The 19,901-nt window shown below is 37.9% G+C and overlaps 3 protein-coding genes across 3 annotated transcripts in view; 1 reads left to right on the top strand and 2 right to left on the bottom strand.

Moving 5' to 3' along the window:
- Positions 1-4,281, bottom strand: part of tesca (tescalcin a) — a 29,581-nt gene extending 25,300 nt beyond the window's left edge. The window contains exon 1 of the mRNA XM_030143829.1: positions 3,707-4,281. Within this exon, the coding sequence (XP_029999689.1) occupies positions 3,707-3,767 (61 nt within the window). The 5' untranslated portion in view covers positions 3,768-4,281. The remainder of the gene's footprint in view (positions 1-3,706) is intronic.
- A 686-nt stretch (positions 4,282-4,967) lies between these two features.
- On the bottom strand, positions 4,968-14,857 carry fbxo21 (F-box protein 21). Its single transcript, XM_030143827.1, has 12 exons — positions 14,624-14,857; positions 13,868-14,003; positions 12,801-12,910; positions 12,481-12,602; positions 10,600-10,746; positions 10,260-10,396; positions 10,033-10,169; positions 8,880-9,059; positions 8,572-8,704; positions 8,193-8,383; positions 7,924-8,081; positions 4,968-5,841 (listed from the first exon to the last, which is right to left on the bottom strand). The coding sequence occupies exons 1-12, from the start codon at positions 14,845-14,847 to the stop codon at positions 5,600-5,602; spliced, it is 1,917 nt and encodes a 638-aa protein (XP_029999687.1). The 5' UTR covers positions 14,848-14,857; the 3' UTR covers positions 4,968-5,599.
- Positions 14,858-15,420: 563 nt separating this feature from the next.
- nf2a (NF2, moesin-ezrin-radixin like (MERLIN) tumor suppressor a) overlaps positions 15,421-19,901 on the top strand; it is a 53,914-nt gene continuing 49,433 nt past the window's right edge. Inside the window, exons 1-3 of the mRNA XM_030144149.1 lie at positions 15,421-16,082; positions 17,391-17,516; positions 17,601-17,723. Of these exons, the coding sequence (XP_030000009.1) occupies positions 15,969-16,082; positions 17,391-17,516; positions 17,601-17,723 (363 nt within the window). The 5' untranslated portion in view covers positions 15,421-15,968. The remainder of the gene's footprint in view (positions 16,083-17,390; positions 17,517-17,600; positions 17,724-19,901) is intronic.

Genomic DNA, 19,901 nt, shown 5'->3' with positions numbered 1-19,901 from the left:
GCCATTCTTTAACAATTCTAGCTGTATGGATTGGGGCATTATCATCTTGAGGTGAAGGTGTTTCCATTATTTTGTCCAACCCCTGTAGACTTTCTAACTCTTTAAAACCTGACGTGTCATCGCTGACACACCCTGTTCATACACATTTTGAATGGCTGTAACTCTGTCACCGTTTCTGCAATTGGGTCTAAACACAGCATTTGAAATCTCTCTGACGGGACATTTTAGAGACAATCTGACAGATTAGTGTTGCTAAATGACCCACATTTTTACTTTTAAATTCATTTTTTGCTTTAGTTGGACCATAAGGGATTATCCAAAACAAGGAATGACTTTATATTGAAATAAATGTTGGAATGGCAATCAGTTAAAGTTCGCTCTCTGACGGGACATTACTGTGTTTGGATCCAGTTGGAAAAATTCCAACGGTTTTTGAAACCTGAGATGTTGCACTTTGTAGGCTTTATTGGGTCATTACGGTAATTTCACTCACATCTGTAATAGAAGCTGGAGAAGAAGCCGTTTTAGCAGAATTATAACATGCAGTGAATTGTAAATGGCTGCTAAATTTTGAAAGTCCTAAGTGCTCTGGAAAAATGAGCAAAAGGACTCACTCACAGTATATTTTCTAACCTTTTTTTAGTCAAAATAAGAAAAAAAAAAAGTCCAGACAGGCCATTTTAGGCTTAAGGCTTAAAGCACAGGTGTCAAACATGCGGCCCAGGGGCCAAAACCGGCCCGCCAAAGGGTCCAATCTGGCCCCTGGGATGAATTTGTGAAATGCAAAAATTATAATGACGATATTAACAATCACAGATGTGAAAATCAGTTTAGGTCAGTTCAATCTGAAGTGGGTCAGACCAGTAAAATACAATCATAACAACCTATAAATGATGAAAAAAGCAAAATTTTGTCTTTTTTCGTGTAAAAAAAGTAAAATTACACAAAAATGTTTATATTTACAGACTATCCTTTCACAAAAAATGTGACTAACCTGAACAAATATGAACAATATGAAATTTCTTAAGAGACGTATGTAGAATTGTACCAATATTCTGCCTGTTACTAAATATTTTGTGTATTTGAAGATCCACTGTGATCTGTACTTTGTAACGCACATGTATAAATGACAAATTAAGGCATAATATTGTTAAAATTGCACTTATTTTTTTTAGAATTTTCAGGTTGTTCATATTTGTTCACGTTATGTTCAAGTACACTTTGTAGATGTAAACATTTTCGTTACGGAATTTTACTTTTTTTTACTCAAAAACAGACAAAACTTTGGTGTTGACATTATTTATAAGTTCTTAACCTTTTATTTATATTATTTTACTGGTCCGGCCCACTTCAGATCATATTAGGCTGAATGTGGAACTGAACTAAAATGAGTTTGACACCCCTGGTTTAAAGGGTTAAGACCTGATCAGAAGCTGAACCATTATCAGCCTAATGGCAAAGCAAACATGGTGTGCACTAGTGGGATCGCTTTTTTATGCGATTTCAATCCGTTCCGTGAATCATTAACTCACAGTGCGATAATGCCCACTGGGTTTGGCATTTTCTATTGTTTCAGTTGACACGTGTCTATTTTGACCTTATTTTCCCTTCCCCACAGGCTACTATATGTACGCATATTTGCAGTGATCACACAAAACTCAGCATGGGGTGAAGAGAATGAAGGAAAGAGTAAACAACATTGACAGCATTAGTGGGTAGTGTGATAATTGTACGAAATTACATTTACAATCATGTTTAATGCACCTTATGCAGATTAGCAATTACATTAAAAAAATGACACTAACAACACACGCCTGTAGGCTGATATCATTATGTAATGCAATTAAAGACGTCTCCAGAAGTGCAGAACATTAAAAACCCCTCTTATAACGCAGAAGAAAACAGGGTCAAAGCCCCACCTCGAGGAAATGAAGGTAATAAACACGGTTCAAAGTCTTACCCATTCAGTGCGTCAGTAAAGCCGGGCTGCGTCTTGGATTCAAAACTGATCCCTGTTACTCAGAGTCTGCATGCCGCTGCATGCAGGTTTCACATCAGGATGGTGAACCCTCTATAAATAGAGCCACACACTTCTGCTCTTCCTGTCTGCTTTTTGTTTCTATTCTTTGTTGAACTTTTGCACACTCATGGAAACACAGAGGTTTATAGAAAAGATAATGTATTACAACACATAGACCCATCAGTTCCCCACCACAAACAGAGCATTTTACTGTCTGTAGATTGCACATGGAAGTAAATTTTTAACTTATAGATGATTTCTTGTGCAATTTGTTATCACCTCCTTAAGGAAACTAGGGTCACTCCAATCTCTGTTTGTCGTTCTGTCTCTCAGCAGGACAGAGTAAAACCTGTTGCGCCCATTTTGATGAAAACTGACTATACAGATTTAAAGGTAGGGCAGGGGCCAAGGACAACCTGATTATGTTTTAGAGGAGATCCAGAAAAAAGGCAGGAATCTGGAACTATGTTATATTATTATTCAAACAGCATCTGAAAAGGACTTTAATTCATGAAAAAATGTAAGGCTATATGTCATTTGATTTGTATTTGATGATTTCTAATTTGATTTGTATTTATTGTTCTTACTTTAGATTATTATTTCAATTATATCATAATTCTTTTTTTTTTCCCCTGTGTATTGTTTATTTCCGGGGAGGTATTCACATACGCCTTTTTTGGCTTCTATCCTCTCCTGCTCAATGATGTTACTTGTTTGAATGTTGTTGTCATTTTGTTTTTTTAAATTTATTTTTCTCTTGCTGTTTTATGATATGCAAATAAACAAGAAAATAATAATAAAAAATAAATTTTATATATATATATATATATATATATATATATATATATATATATATATAAATAATTTATTTTGTTTATTTATTTATTTTCTTTAACACTAAAGCATCTTGGGCAAACTTTAAGCTTATATAATGTATATAATGTAAGCTTATATAATGTATAATGTATTTGATGATTTCTAATTTGATTTGTATTTATTGCTTTAACTTTAGATTATTATTTCAATTATATCATATTTTTAAATCTTTTTTTTTTTTTCTTGTGTATTGTTTATTTCCAGGGAGGTATTCACATACACCTTTTTTGGCTTCTATCCTCTCTTGCATAATGTTACTTGTTTGAATGCTGTTGTTTTTTTTTTCCTTCTCTTGCTGTTTTATGATGTGTGAAATAAATAAAATGAAAAAAAAAACAAAAAACAAAAACTTAAATTAATCTTTTAATTTTCCTTAACACTAAAGCGTCTTGGGCAAACTTAAAACTTATAATGGTCTAAATAAATCCATAAACTCCCCACCAACTGAGGACCTAAAAGAAGACCTCAGAAATAGATCCAGTTAATTAAAAATAACCTGCAGGCTATTGGGTTAAATCACAAGTTCTGTTTGGAGCTCCAAACCACTGCGTGTTTGTTCAGAGGGCGGCATCAGCAAATCATAGAAGGCATATTTCTCTAATCTCTGCAGCTCGGATTTATCTACTCAGAGTTACTTGTTACTCACGAAAACTTTCGACAATGCAAACGTGATCTCCGCACCTGTTTCCTCCAGCCGCTCAGACACACTCCAACACTTCCAAGACTGGACCACTTAAAGCCGCACACCACCGTCTGGGGAATCAATCCTTTTCATTTTGCGTGAAAAAAATCCACGTTAGATCTACTTACATCCAGTTTTCTCTGCCAGGTCCTGGTACTTGTTCTCCGTGCGCGTCTGTGCGGCTCCCATCGCTGCTGCGGCCGTTCCACCGGTGCGTCAGAGCGGTGCGTCAGGGCGCGCGATCTGCCTCGAACACAGCCCAACTTTTCTGCGTTGAAGCTTGTATCGCACTGCTATCGACAAGTCAATGCAAATGTAGTCTGCTGGTGTGGAAACATCTGGCGTCCTCAAGGTCCTAAATCCAGACAGCCTGTGGATAAATGCCCTGTCGGTTTCCGGTTTCTCCAAGTAACCAAATACTGCACATTAAGATAAAACACACAGTTATTCTACATTTAAAAAAACAAGTTGGAAAAACTTTACGCTTTAAAAAAAGCTTTATTATTATTATTTTTTTTAATTTCCTCAATAACTCAAGTGTAATTTCTTTTTAAAGTCACTGGTGTTCGCATTGGTTCCTCTTTTGTCAGATGTATTTTCCACCATGGGCCATGACATCCTACATGTTTGACTTGTAAATGTACAGGGAGAAAAGAACTCTACAAATGTGAAACACACACTTCAATAAGTGCATGAGACTTTAAATCTGGGGTGTCAAACTCATTTTCTTCCGTGGGCCACATACTGTGAAATAACAGCATGATAGTCAATAAATAATGACAACTTCAAACTGTTTTAGTGCAGAAAATAACATTCAGTTACGCCAATATTTACATTTACAAACTATCCAAACAAAAAGGATGTGAATAACGTGAAAAAAAGGAAATTTGTTAAGAAATATAAGTACAATTTTATCAATATTATGCCTCGACTTATCATTTATACATGTGCATTACAGATCAGATCTACAAAGGCACAAAACATTTAATAACAAGGCAGAATATTGTTAAAATTGTACGTAATTTTCTTTAGACATTTCAGGTTGTTCATATTTGTTCAGGTTATTCACATTTTACTGTTAAAGGATAGTTTGTTAATATAAACATTTTCATAATTTAATGTTTTTTGCACTAAATCAAAAGAGAAAAAACTGGTGTTGTCATTATTTATAGGTTATTATGATATTATTTTGTAGTTTAATGCCCTAACTTGCATTTCACAAATTCATCCCAGAGGCTGGATTTGGCCCCCGGGACGCATGTTTGACACCTGTGCTTTAAATAAAATATGGGGGATTAAAAGTAGAGTTCATTTACAAAGTTGTTAAGTCTTTAGTGTGGCACTGGAACTGAAGACTAATACTGCAAGTGCAAGGTGGACGGGGGGAGTGGGGGTGGGGGGGCGCGCTCTGGGTGAAGGAGCATTGCTTGCTTTTTTTTTTTTTTTTTTTTTTTATTTTGACTGAAGGGGAATTTACAGCAACTGGGTACCCATCCTGAATTCACTCCTTGACTTAACCATTCACCTGGTCCCTGCAATCCTTTTTGTAAGGATTTCAACAGTTCCACGCTCGTTCAAGCTTCATACGTTTTGCACAACTGGATTATGGTGTTTTCAGGAAGTCAAAGCGATGCATCCTGTGCATCTTAGCACCTGGATAATGACTGTACTGTCATATTAAGATATGTTTGTGGTACAGCTCCAGCCTCATTCCTTTAAAACTAACCTCGCATTTCCTCAGATCTAAAAAACACAACTATTTTCAGACCTATGTACAACCCTGACTGGAAATACTCTTGAAGCATCTGCTGCATATTATTTTGATTTTAACCAGCAGTTTCTTGATACAAAAACCTTACCATTATATACACAACACTGATGTCCAAGCGCTCACTGTAGGAGGTCAGTAAAGCAACATTTAATAAGCAAAGAGTGAACTGAGAAGGGGTGACCAGAATTGGGGTAACTGGGTCAGCAGGGCATATGACATGGCTTTGTTTTTTTGTTTTTGTTTTTTTTGGCTACATCTGTGTGGTTTGGTGGTGGTTTTGGTCTGCGGCAGGGGCCTGGTCCTGGTTCCCATGACCTGATGGGGGCCCGCTGTAGAGCTCCCGTACTGTGTCCAGAGTTACATCCATATCCTCTGGGTATCGTGTCTGCAGTTCTTCGTTGGCAATGTAGTGGGTGTCGGAAAACTCAGAGAAGTAACGTCCCACCTCCGGGTGGCCGATCTCCAGGGGGGCCGAGTGGGGCTCCAAGTTCTCTGGGGAAGCACAAGAAAAGTCTCAGAAATTATACTGAACAGAAAACACTCAAGGACAATGTGTATTCAACACATATCAACTTGTAGCTTTTGTTACATTTAGACAATGACAACAGTAAAGAGATTATCATGACAGTTCCTGGAAATACTGAACAGGAAGATAACAACATATACTATATAAATGAAGTACAGTCACGGACAAAATTATTAGACCACCCCTTGTTTTCTTCAATTTCTTGTTAATTTTAATGCCTGGTACAACTAAAGGTACATTTGTTTGAACAAATATAATGAGAATAAGCACCCCAAACGGTGTGCATGTGTGGAGCGACTATTTCTTTTTAAATTAAACAGTTTCAAGGTTGTTCCATACAGCAGAAAAAGTTGAAGCTTGGTACCAGTCAAGTGTATGTCAAATTAGATTAAATTCCAATCAATACTTGTTGAGTTATAATGAAAAATGAGTCGTAAATGGGATTTTCAATGTTAAATTGAAATATCCACAGAGTCCACATTCCACAGTGGATGTGGACAATTTTGTGCCAGATACAAGATATTGTTATAAGTTACTAGTGTATCAAATTGAAGGCTAATCGGAGTCGTTTTGAATTTTTTATGAATTTTTGAAAATTGCTCAATGATGAGAGATAGGAAAATGTGAGATTTTGTGACCTTGCTGTGATCTTGAACTTTGGCCTACTTGGCCCAAAATTTAATGGGTTTGTCCCAGGGCCTAGGCCTATCTGTGGGTACAATTTGGTAAAGATGGCTGTAATAGTTTTCCTGTAAAGTTGCTAACAAACAAACAAACAAACACGCAAACAAACAAACACACAAAGCAAAGTGATCACAATACCTCCTGGCGGAGGTAACAAAAAAAATAGCTCATAAGAGTTTAATTTCAGAGCTGATATCTAGCCATTTTCCATGGTTTTCTTGATAATAACCAAAATCACTTCAGTACTTACATCAATAAGCTATGGCATTGTACTGACAAAAACAGTGCTTTTAGGCATTCCATGTTTTCTTTTCTGTCTGTTTTAGTCACATGATACACACAGGAGTTAGTACTTAATTGCGTAACTATTTGTTTTGATGATTTTTGATGGTCTACTAATTTTTTCCGTCACTGTAGATATGCCAATTGTTTTGTGAACTAGTGTTTTCAAGACTTCATTTTGGCATTCTGAGCCGTGAAACGACCATACAAAAGGACAATACACTGGAGGTGAAGAAATATGAGAGGTGATGAGTGGAACTTTCCAAGCTAACACTATTGTTCTTACTGAAAACACTAACCAACCACTGGTGGCCAAAAATATGAATTTAAACTGCACCAAGTAATTTTAGCTACCTGCTAAATGTTGTCATCTACAGTTGTGTTTGTCAGCACTAATGTCAATTTTGCATAACGTACAGTATAAAGATACCATTTAGCAGACCTAATTAAGCTAACTGACTGCAACACCTAATGTATGGTAACAACAGTTAATGTATCCGCTATGCTAAGAGACATTGTATTTATTAATGGTCAACTTCCTGAAACATTTGCATTAAAAAATCCTTTAGTATTAGTTAGTGGAACTTATTAACCAAAACGACAGTGGATTGACCTTTCAGGAGCTAAATGTGAAGAAATAAAGTTTTTTATTCAATGACCAGAGCTGCCAATCATACCCATCAATGACAGCCTTCTAAAGTTTTAGCCACAGAAAAAAATATTAAACTGGTAGACTTCGTAGAAGGTCCAAATGAAGCAAATAAAATAATAATGACAGCTGGAAAAAATATACAGCCTTATAGAGAAACATAGCATTATGTTGTTTGAGCTAGCATCTAGTTGAGTTCCATGTTAAAAGCTACTTTTTTTTGCTATTTGCTGAGATTGTTATATTATATTAAAAATAATATAGGTCATCCACAACAATCAAATATTCAATGAGTGTATAAAATCATTTACAGATACATAATTCTATTAATCCCAAGAGGAAATCCACAGGTCCATGAGCTCAGTAAAATAGAGAGAAAAAAATAGTAACAAAAAACATCATCTCCATGGCATTGTTATGATATTCTGCATACCCTGTGCTGCGTAACGGCATGTTCCGTCCTGTACGAGGACGTTGTAGAAGGGTTGGTTGGCCCCCTTGGACAGCTGGTGGACCCTCATCGTTGTGATCCATTCTTGGCTCATGGTGCACTTTGGATCCCAGCCGTAGATCACACAGTTATAACCCGACCTGGGAGCAGATGCAACACAAACACACTGAAGTTGTCTAATGTATTGTAAGTTTGCAGAGGGATGGGCTTGAGAGATGCCAGCTTCTCTGGCCTGTGTTAGTGTGACCCACCTCTTGTGTTTCATGATGAGTCCAACTGAATACTGAACCTCCTTGTGTTCTGGAGCGCTACGCTTCTTCACCTCGGGTGCTACAGGATGTTTCTTATGCTGGATATGCTCCAGTGTGTGTTGCACCAAGTAACCCACTGCCCCATGCTGGGATGGGTCCAGCGCCTGAATGTGCTGCAGGATGTCTAGTACCTGTGATGGTGGAGATAGAGCAGGTAAAACAGTTGGGTGACATTTTTGAATGATCTAATCTGAATGAAACCACAGTGTGCTATGGTTCAAGTATTTACACGGGTGCTTTGTACTCAACGGTTCTCAACATGTTATAAATTTAATGGAATTGATGCAACAACAAAAAGCATCTTGTTCTGAGTCTTGACCTTTTCTGGCCAGATGCCCAAATGGAAGTAGAGGCGTGCCTGCAGGAGCAGGTACTGCACATTATCAGGGTTGATAGTGAGGTAGAGGTCCAGTGAGTCTCGTAGGAGCTGGTAGGATTTCTCATTACCCTCCCTTTAATGAAACAAAAACAGTGCAGCTAAAGTTATTCAACCAAAACATTACATTAATTTATGCATTTAATTCTGAAAACATTACTGATATTCAAATCAATTCAGTTTTTAGACAGGAGGCTTAAGTTATTCATCCCACGGGTACTTATTTCTGGTTGGTTTTTAGTTTCCCTTACCCTCTCTTTCCGATGTTCAGCAGGTTTCCCACCATCCTGAGCAGCACCTCTGTGGTGCTAATGGCACTGTAATAATCTGCCGTCACCTGGTGGCCAATGAGATATTCACACTCCTTGGCCGTCAGCTGTTTACCTCGACCGAAGGCATCGATGTAGACAAAGTCATAGATGTCCTCACTCCTACAGGAAACGTTAAAAGCAGAGATCCTCAACAAACAAAACAAGTATTTGTCAATGTTGGGAGAGTTTAAACTGTGACTTTCACTGAACAGAATCTGAGTCTGAGCAGAATTTGATACTTGGAGGATTTTCTCACATTTATCTGCAAAGAGGAGAAGGTCTGTCCATATTTACCAAAAATGTGACTTTAAGGGGCAGACCTACTTCCAGCCTTTACAAATGTGATACGTTAATATGGAGCCATTGGTACACACAGGATTAAAGGAGGATTTTATATGGGAGTAGGGAATATAAAGTACACTACCTAGCAAATAAAGTTAAGAAATTCTTTCACAAAGTTTAAAATTCCCAAAAGAGTTTGGGTGAGAACAGTCAATTTAACAATTCCTTTAATAAGGCCACTGAACCTTTTTTCAGAAAAAAGAAACATACTAAACTCAAATTATAATTCTGTGCAATCTGTTTTGTAATATGTTTTATATCATGACTAAAGATATGTCATTTATTTTTAAAGGCATAATGAAAAATTAATGATTAATTTTTCTTAATCAGCAAATGTAGCTTTTGCTGCAACGTTTCAAACCAGTATACTGTAATGCACTAAAGAACTGCTGTAATGACGATAAAGAAGATTTTTAAATGTTTGTTTGTATCTTTTTGCATCTTTGCTTGTAAGTTCTAGGAGATTTGGGGTTTGTAAAACCTCACTAGTATGTATTTTCAAGACCCTTCAAATCATTTCTGAAATCCCTCTTCTACTTATAATATGTGCACAGCTCCTTAATCCTGTGTAACAACTATTGAACAAAAGCTGAAGAGAAAACATTTTGTTTTGGAAGTTATTTTAATACTTTTACTAAAAGGGTATTGTCATTTGTTTGTAAGTTTCAAGTAAGTGGCTGAACAAGACTGAACATTCTGAAATCGTGCACTATGTTTTAAGGAATTTGCGAGCACTCATGTCAACCCTTACCCTCTTGGTTTTTGGCACCAGCGCAGTAAGAAGTGATTGGGAAAATTGACAGGTTCCAACTGAACACCCAACCTCTGGGCTAAAGTCATATAGAGGACAGAGAGGCTTATGGGAATGCCTGTATGGCGTAGTAGCACCTGAATGAAAGACAAGAAGTCAATCAAGTAACACACCTTGCAACCAAACTGTAACTGTAATAAAAGTAAAGCTTTTGTTGTGGAATCTACCTGATGGATGTACGAGTTGAGAGGGTTGTAGTAGTCAAACTCATTGCCTTTGTATTGTAGCTGCTCATATAAGACAGAGTTTAGGGCACACAGCACCTGCCTCTGGAGCTCAAAGTCTTCTACAACAAAACAGTCGCCTACGTGACACACAGGAAACATTAGCTCATCAAAATGCATAAAAAAAAAAAGATTCTGTGTTTAAATGCACTGGGTGTAGAAAGGCCTTCATGCTCTACTGCTGCTGTGCTTTAAGGGGAAAAAATAAAATAAATAATAGAACCCTGACATAAAGCAGAAGACCATATCTCATCCCAAGCTTTGCTGCTTTTGAATCTCTCACCTTGAGCGATACGCAGGCTGGGGTGAGAGGGATTCTTAAGTCTCAGCATCTTCTTCACTTTCTCTGTGATCTCATCCAGCTGAGCCGATATACTGTCCAACGTGACATCAGCCAGTGGGTTACAATACTGGTCCACCAGTACGGCACCTACAGCCAAGGACACAGCCAATGTCAATATGTACATATACTGTACTTTCCAGACTAAAAGCCGATATTTTTTTCCTCACACTTTGAACCCTGCGGCTTCTCCAACAATGCGGCTTGAGTATAGAGTTTTACAGGCAAACGGCCTCCAGGGGGTGCTCTAGCAAGAAGCACAAAAGCTAGACAGGTGGAAGAGGTGATGCGAAGAGAAGTTTTAAGCTGAACTTTTAACAATCATTTTGCATGTCATGCACAAACCCTCATCATAGAAAACACATGAAGAAATACATATGGTGCAGCTTTTAAGTTAAAAGCAATCGATGTGTCTGTCCAAGAAGGAAATAGAGCTGCTGCACACGAGTGCCGTTGAGCAACAACGGAAGAGAGACTGAGAAGGTGTGTGATGGAACCTTTCTGAGGCTGTTCAACTGTGACACTGAAGAAGACGACTACAGTGGTTTCAATGAGCAGAAGGAAAATGAAGATAGCGATCAATGACTTTTCTGGTTTTTGAACCAGCCGTGTTACTGCTGTTTCACTGCCATGTTACAGGCACTGTTTGGAAAAAACAGTTAAGGTATGGAAATAAATATTTAAATAATCTTTCCGTTTACCATCTTTCTGTGTAACTATCTCATGTTACAACGTGGACACCTGCGGCTTATATTCAGGTGTGGCTCATAGTCAGGTGTACTCTTATATTCCAGAAAGTACGGTATTATTACTGCATGCTTCTTACCTACTCCATGTTCTATATATACACCAAACCCTGTTTACAGTACTTACATGGCAATAAACATGATTTCGATGTAATATGTCACGATGAAAATAATATTTCATTTTAATTCTATATTTATAGAAATACCAAATTTCTTATTTTTCTTTTTATGTATTTTTCTCTGCACTTGCTTGTTGCATGTTGCTGCTGTTAACTGTGAAATTTCCCCACGGTGGGATAAATAAAGTCATATCTAATCCATCTAGTCTAATACAAGGGATGTGTGAGATAAGACTGTTAAGGTGCTTCTAATATTCTCATACACTATTCACTACACTGCCTCCTGGACGCCTCCCTGGGGAGGTGTTCCGGGCATGTCCCACCGGGAGGAGACCTCGGGGAAGACCCAGGACATGTTGGAGAGACTATGTCTCTCGGCTGGCCTGGGAATGCCTCGGGGTCCCCCCGGAAGAGCTGGAGGAGGTGTCTGGGGAGAGGGAGGTCTGGGTGTCCCAGCTTAGACTGTTACCCCCACGACCTGGGCCCGGATAAAGCGGAAGATAATGGATGGATGGATATTCACTACACTTTACCACCTACAGTACCCAGAACTCTAGTCTTTGCAGTAAAAGGTGTTTTTCCTAACTTATGCAGGTTGTCTGTTAATGTGTGAGAAAGTGACAGCATCTTCTTCACATAATTTTTCCATGTCACTATATTGATCCTCATCATAAATGTTTTATATGATCAGGAATTTCATCTTTGGTCCATCTGTAACAAGCTTTTAGAAACTCCGTGATTACATGAGGAAGTGCAGTGAAACACTACAATATAAACACAGACAGGTTTTTAAAATTTGGGGCTTAAACAGATGTTCCTCCAAAACTTCCTAGTTCCTGCAGCATCACTTATCTCATGATGCATAAGTAATCTATCAGCAAACACCCAAGACACAATAAAAAACAAAGCAGGAGTTAAGCACATATGATAGTTTTTAATCTGTGATGTGTTTAGTTTACCTTCGAGAGCTGACTGCTGTTCTGCCGGCTGCTCCAGGAAAGTCTTCAAACTCCTCAGGATGTTTTGCTGTCGCAGAAAGTAAAGGATTTTCTTTGCATAGTACTTCAAGGTCAGGCTTTTCCTAAAAAAAAAAAATGGCAGAAAACAGAGGGAGAGACATTAATGGTCAACAGCAGAAAGAGTGCAACACAACAACAGATTTCACAATGACAGAGGTCTGGGAGGGATAACATGACTAACACACAATCACTACTGGTGGCAAAATGCAATATGTTGTAAGTATTGTTGTTCACAGAGTATTTACACAATGTTGCATCACCTCTTATCTGTGTTGAGTATAAAGAGGAGCTCATCTTCACAAAAGTGTTCTGGCATCCCAAGTGACTCAATCTCTGCAAAGCTGTCTCCCAGCACCTGGCCAACGCAAGGCTGAGATACAGATCGCTGGGTTAGCGTCAAACATAGCAGTTCCTTTTTTTTTTTTTTTTTTTCCATTTTCATACGCCCACACAGCCCTCACAAATGACTAGCCTGCCAATTCAAAAAGATGAACAGCAATGTTTTTATCACTAACACTGCATCTCTAAGGGACACTTTTAAGCATTTATTAACCTTCCCCTTGTGTTAGCTTTCTGCTACCATCTCTTATGTTAATGGGTTGGTTTGGACCCATGTCTTAAATCAGCTGTAAAATACACAAAAAACAATTATCCACCATCCAATTTCTTTCTCATGTCTTTGTTATCTCATTAGGCTTCCTTATCCATGAAAATATTGGTTTTAACATTTCTTTTTGTGGGCTTCCTGGCCTTTTTTTTTTTGTCAGTATACCCCTTGATGTGCACTCTGTAAGTCACCACCTCCATACTGAATTGACTTCACATGTGTGGACATGCCTGTCTTTGCTTGTTTTGTTTTTGTGCTGGTAAACTGGATAACAAGGCAAAATGAGAATCCCCAAAAGCTCACATGATTGTTAGAGGAGCTGGCTGTCAGTGTGTTGGCTGACAGTGCACTTAGGATTTCAGTTTGAGCTCCAATTATTGCTTTATAATCTTATTTTTATAACTGGGTCGAAACTGACCCTAACAAGACAAAGGTCATAATTTCAACCACAGCATTTCATAGTTTCATGAAAAATTATATATATATATATATATATATATATATATATATATATATATATATATATATATATATATTATTGAAATAGAGGTTCCTGACAAAGTCAAAAAGCCTTGATGCAATAAACAAATTTTATGTGGTTCATTTATGCATTTAAAATGTAAAATGGGTCTGTGCTGACCCTAACACAACAGGAAGGTTAAAGGCAGTGCAAGGCATTTGACATCGTTAAATTCTCAAAATAAAAAATGGATTACTTACAACTTCTGTGAAGAATCTCTTTGAGATTGATTCCACTGTCCTCCTTATTTGTATACCGACTCTATGACGTGTTTTGTATTCTCTGAGCCAGTCACAGGACTCATTTTGACGGTAAAACCTCTGCAGTCTGGGCCATCTGTTAATGTAAAAAGCACAATGGTCAACAATGGAAAAACAAATCTTGCTTCAGTAATACCTTTTGGCATGCATGAGTTATTGTCACTAACAACACATAATCCACGAGTCTGTCAACAATTTATCACCCTGCTGCAGACGTAATTTGCTTTTTGCAAAATTAAAAGCAATCAGGAGAGTAACAGGAGCTCACAGATAAGTCAATCAAGAGCAGACTTAGCTTTTGGCAAGAGCTCCACTCTGTTGCAGTTTGCAGGCTGCATGTAGCATTCAAGGTCACACCATTTTATTTTCTGCTCCTCTGGCCCATATGAAATTTAAGTTACAACTTGTGGAAGCTTTAAAGAGTGCGCTTAACACGCTCTTAAGCTGTCTGCAGAGTGGGAAGCCTGCTGCGGGTCGGGCTTAATGTTGAATTTGGTGCATCAGCAGAATGTCAGCCGTTGACAACTGCCTTTGAGCTCGCATTAAACGATCCCACCTTCAAGTCCACCGTCTTAGAAATTAGAGACACTAAATAAACAACGGCACATTACTAAGAAGACAGGATAACTGTTTCGTATAACAATGAACGACCTCAATGAGACAAACTCCTAAGAAATACCAGAAAAACCACAGCACCTGAGTTTGTACTGGTGTCCCCAGACCTTCCCCCTTCCATGGCAAACGTCGTGTAGCCGCTTGCAACAGCAGGAAACGTTACAAATGTCGACATGTTTGAGGACAGGGAAGCACAGGATGTATTCGAGCAATTCGGTCGGCAAGTCGGTTAGTTTTTTGGTCTGGGGCTCAGAAACAATCCCGTTTAGACTTAGTTGCCCCTCTCCGGCTACAGACGTCGCCATCTTTACTGTTTACCCCGATTACCTCATTGCTCAGGCGCCGCCCCTTTATGGCGCAGGGGGCCGGGCCAGGGGCGGGGCATCGATAGAGTAGTGCCGTTTGTTTGGTTATTCCGTCAGGAGGAAGGGGAAGCTATGCTGCTTTCATAACCCTCGGAAACTCCAAATCAAATGTCCAAATGTATGGTCATCAGTAAGGACAGTCATAACATCGTATCATTTAATGATTTTGTGATCTTCATAGTGTGGCAATATATTTTACCATAAACAAATAGATATAAACAATAAAACGACAATGTCTTATGTTTTGCTATGAAAGTAATCTAAAATTGAACAAGAGAAAGTAATCCCTGGAAAAAAGGTGTCGTGAAAGATACATACCATCTGAAACCAGAATATTATGGTATAACAAGGTAATAGACAATATTTATCATCAGCATATTATTTTAGTGCAATATGTAGATTATGATTTAAAAGGCACGCAGAGAAAATATTTTCTTTTGAGAAACTTTTAGCGATTACACTACTACTTTATTACCGGACGTGAAAGCACCATTGCTTGTAGGATAGCTTAGATCGCTAGTAGCAGGTAGCTAGCACTTCGTCTCTTGCATAGTTTAGGTGCTATAGTCTCAGTGATCAAAACTCTATAAAACAATTTAAGTTAGGCCAATAACTTAGCTTATGTGCGGATAACGAATTTAGGACATATTTATGTCGTTTTATAGTTGGTTTGTAATTAATATGTAACTAACTGTAGTTTCGACTCAGCTAACATTAGCAGTTAGCGTCGGAGAATACCGACTATGTTACTGTAGCATACATTATCTGTATGTGCAAACTTTTACTTAGGTTCCTTAAGCAAATTTTTCAGGAAGCACTGTGAAATGTTAATGAGTATGAATGGGACATTCATAAACAAAGATACTATCAATGAAAGCGTTATCTAAACTTTAAATGAAACTTATGAAGCATCTGACACTTTTTGGAAACAGACTACCCAAAACACCTGAACTAGTTATCAGGCAGAAACTACAGTTCATATAATGCCGTGAGAGTAGACAGCCTGTAGAAAAACAGTTTTATACATTTGAATAGTTCATTTAATTCATTAGCTATTCACCATGGCAAGTGCCTTAGCGGCGAAAATGGGATTCAATTCTCTTTTGAGAAAACAAGCCAAGAACTTCAACGTCAGAATCTGCACAATGGAATCGGACATGGAATTCAGCTGTGAGGTGTGTTGGACTCATTTCATTCAGTTTTCAACTCTATAAGCTTATTCTAGACTGGTAATGGTCGGTATGTCGTACACTTAGTTCACATACATTTCCCCATTGACTCCTTTCCACACGTAGTAACACTTCTGCCGCTGCATTTGAAGTATTTGTTTTGGCATACTCCTCACTGACAATTGCATAATGGTGTCTTTTATTGTAACAATGAAGTATGTGTTTACACAGACGGCAGCAGCTCTGATGTTTCCTTGAAGTAATAACACTTTCAGCTTTCCACGCTAGATGGCAGCATTTGACTATGAACGACACGAACACACAGTTGCGTTAGAAGTGTGTTTTACAGAAGATCATCTGAGAGTTACTGTCATAATTTGTCTGCGTCTTATGCAGCACTGGAATCAAGAAATTTAGTCAGCACAAAGCCCAATGCAGTATGAAAATGAAGGACTTCCTTCCAGCTTAAAATATGTACAGAGTGATTCACCCTGCTGTTATTCTGTAGGTTTTTTTGGTGTTATTCTTGCAGCATCTTTTGATTACCATATACTGAGGCTGATGTAACACCAGAGCTATGAGACATTAAAACTGCTTGCAGACGCCACTTCTGTGCTTAACAGGGAGGGAACTCACCAATGTTTGCAGTTGGTAATTACACAGCGGCATACTGTTAGTTGCAGGTTTCTATTTTTTGTGCTGTGGTGACTTTCAAATCACTTACGGCTTTGTAAGTAGTGTTTCATAGAGATAGATCATATGGAAAAGGTTGGTTCAGCCTTGAATATGGATATGAATCTTTGACTTGAGTTGGTTGCTGCTTTATGGTGGAGCAGATATCCATAATTCTGACATTTTTTACTTCTGTTAAATCTTGCATTCACTTGACAGGTGCTTGTACAAAGAGTTAGCTCAGAAGTCTAGAGATGGAAGCCATCTAAACTGGGTGTATGCGCCTGATATGCTCTGTCGTAGTCTTCAACTGGGTCTGAAATACATGTTTGGTTCCCTTCCTTGAACATGAGACTGACAGTATGATAGAGGAGCTATATCTTTATGAAATAAGTAGATGCCATGTCTTATGAATGGTGCATGATTGGTTAATGTGCCCCTCTGTTGTCTTGTCATGGGCTGTCAGCTAGTCAAGGGAATGAGTTTGTCAAGGACTAAATCTTAAGTGCTTATTTGGTCCCAGAAGACCAGATTTTGAGTTATTCTGTTGTTGCTTGATGATACATGATTCAGGAATCAATCACATAACTGATCCTTGTAACTCTGCATTTTTAAATTTTCTCTTCTCTTGCTTTTTTTCAGGTCAAATGGAAAGGAAAAGATCTTTTTGACCTTGTGTGCCGGACTCTAGGTTTGAGGGAAACGTGGTTCTTTGGACTGCAGTATAACATCAAGGACACATTTGCTTGGCTTAAAATGGAGAAGAGAGTGAGTGGTTTGTGATGCATCGGTTTTGTTCAGAACTGTAAGCCTGCCCACAAGGCAAATGTCTATTTTGTTCCATTGTTCCAGGTGCTGGATCAGGAGGTACCGAAGGAGGAGCCAATAACCTTCTACTTTTTAGCCAAGTTTTACCCTGAAAACGCAGAGGAAGAGCTGGTCCAGGATATCACACAGCATCTCTTTTTCCTCCAGGTTAGAGGAAATATTAGAGTTGTAATTGCACCTTTCTCTTGTGGCTTTAGACACCCTGTACCATACTGTGTACCAGGTATTTCACAGATAAAGCTCCTTGTGCCCATATGCTGACTAGCCCTTTGTCTTCTTCATGTTTTTCAACCTAACACTGCCCCTTGATTAGCGGTAAGCCTGAAACCTTACATGCCTCTCAGAAGCAGCGGTGGATTAATACCTGGCTAGTGGGCAGAACGTTTTGTTAAATCTCTCTTTCTTTGATTCTAATCACCCCTGAGGGATACTGTGTTCAAGACAGCTGCTTTTATCAGTCTGGCTGATTATCAGATCCAATGATTAGCATTTTTGTGATTTTTTTCAGTATGATTTCATTATCTTTTAATCCAACTGATTAAACATGAAGTTACTTAATTCAAAAATACCATAGTCTACTTTGGGTGTAGGATTTAGATGATTAATATTTGATGATATTAATGGTGGAATCTTCAGTCAGACATGGGTGGAGATCAATTAGGTGTGGATTATGTCTCTGGTATTCAGCTACTTAAAAATAAAAATGTACTGGCAGCGCTGACAGAGACCAGGCTGCAGTATTAAAAACACTCCACCTTATAAACCTGAAATTTGCTGTAGAAACCATTATAAATCATTAATGACCATTAGACGCTGATAGATCTGGTGTTAATGAAGTTACTGCTGCTTTATCAGTTATGTAAATGTTTCTTTTTAAGATGCACTGATGGTATCAACTGCTGTGTGATGCTGCAGCCAGCTGTGAGCACCAAACACCAAATCAGCACTAATGATTCTTTGAAATCCTGGTTACATGTAGTGACAGTGGAACAATATTATTATAAGAGTCAGACATGTTTAGAATATGTTTCAGACCTGCCTGAGTCACAGTATAAGCCTAAGCATATTGTTATCAACATTTCAGTGGATTGTGTTATAGCTGCAGAATACACATATCTGGAGACACACAATTTGAGAAGGTTTACCCTCTGCACTTATCATGGCTTGATATGTGTGCCAAGATGTGGAGAAAGGTCTGACACATCTGAAACATCTCAGACAACCCAGATGGAAATTAAGGGCAATTGTACACAAAACCTGTTTGCACCAATATATCATTAGCAAATTAGTAATTAGTTTGCACCAGTGGTCCTTTTTTAATTGGTTCTTAAAATAGTGCCGTTTGCAGGTGCAGATGTTTCACAAATAATGGTAACATTCCATTCCACTACACCAACCAGTAGCAGAAATGACAAAAAGGAGGAAAAGACAGATAACAATTTTATTTTAGTTTTTGAATATTGTGGTTCAGCAGTGGTGCAGTGGATAGCACTCGTGCTTCACAGCCTGGTTTGATTCCAACACCAGTTGATGGGGGTGGGACCTTGCTGTGTGAAGTTTGCATGGTCTCCCCGTGTCTGCGTGGGTTCTCTCTGGGTACTCCGGCTTCCTCCCACCACCCAAAGACATGCACTGATAGGTTAATCGTAGGAATGTAACAATATGAAAATTTCATATCACGGTTACTGTGACCAAAATTATCACAGTTATTATTATTGCAGTATTATTGAAATTGTGCTCAAAATGTTCAAAAAGTACTTATACACACACTGAAATAATTTAACCAAGTTGTATTAAAAAATAAATAAATAAAATATTAGGCACAACGTACCTTCTGTTGGGAGAAACATTCAAATATTAACCCTTAGTGGTCTGAGCCTATTTTGTCCGTTTTTCAGTATTTCTGATTTTGCCTTTATATACTATATAAACAAATGTTTACTATACCCATATTTGGTATCGTTTTTTTCAGCACAACTTCATCTATCTCATCTGCCTATTATTTTTTTACTTTAATCTGCTATATTGACATGAAAGGCCAGAAAACACAAAAAAAAAAAAAAAAAAAATCCGATTTGAAAAATTTACATACTTTATTGCATAAATAACACAAAGATGCTTAACGCACCTTTTCAAAGACTTTAAAAGTGAATACTGGTTCCAAATATTAGGTATATAATATCAAAATTGTAATGAATTAAAACTATACTTCAATATTTGACATAAAAGCATATCTTTACATAGGGTTTTTCAAACACAGTTATCATGATAATTACAATTTAAATGATAATACTAACCGTCTGCAATTTTACCGCGGTTTATCGT

The sequence above is a fragment of the Sphaeramia orbicularis genome, chromosome 9 (assembly GCF_902148855.1).
Source record: "Sphaeramia orbicularis chromosome 9, fSphaOr1.1, whole genome shotgun sequence".
Taxonomy (NCBI): Eukaryota; Metazoa; Chordata; class Actinopteri; order Kurtiformes; family Apogonidae; genus Sphaeramia; species Sphaeramia orbicularis.
The sequence above is the reverse complement of the archived record's forward strand: the minus strand, read 5'-3'. Positions and strand labels throughout refer to the sequence as shown.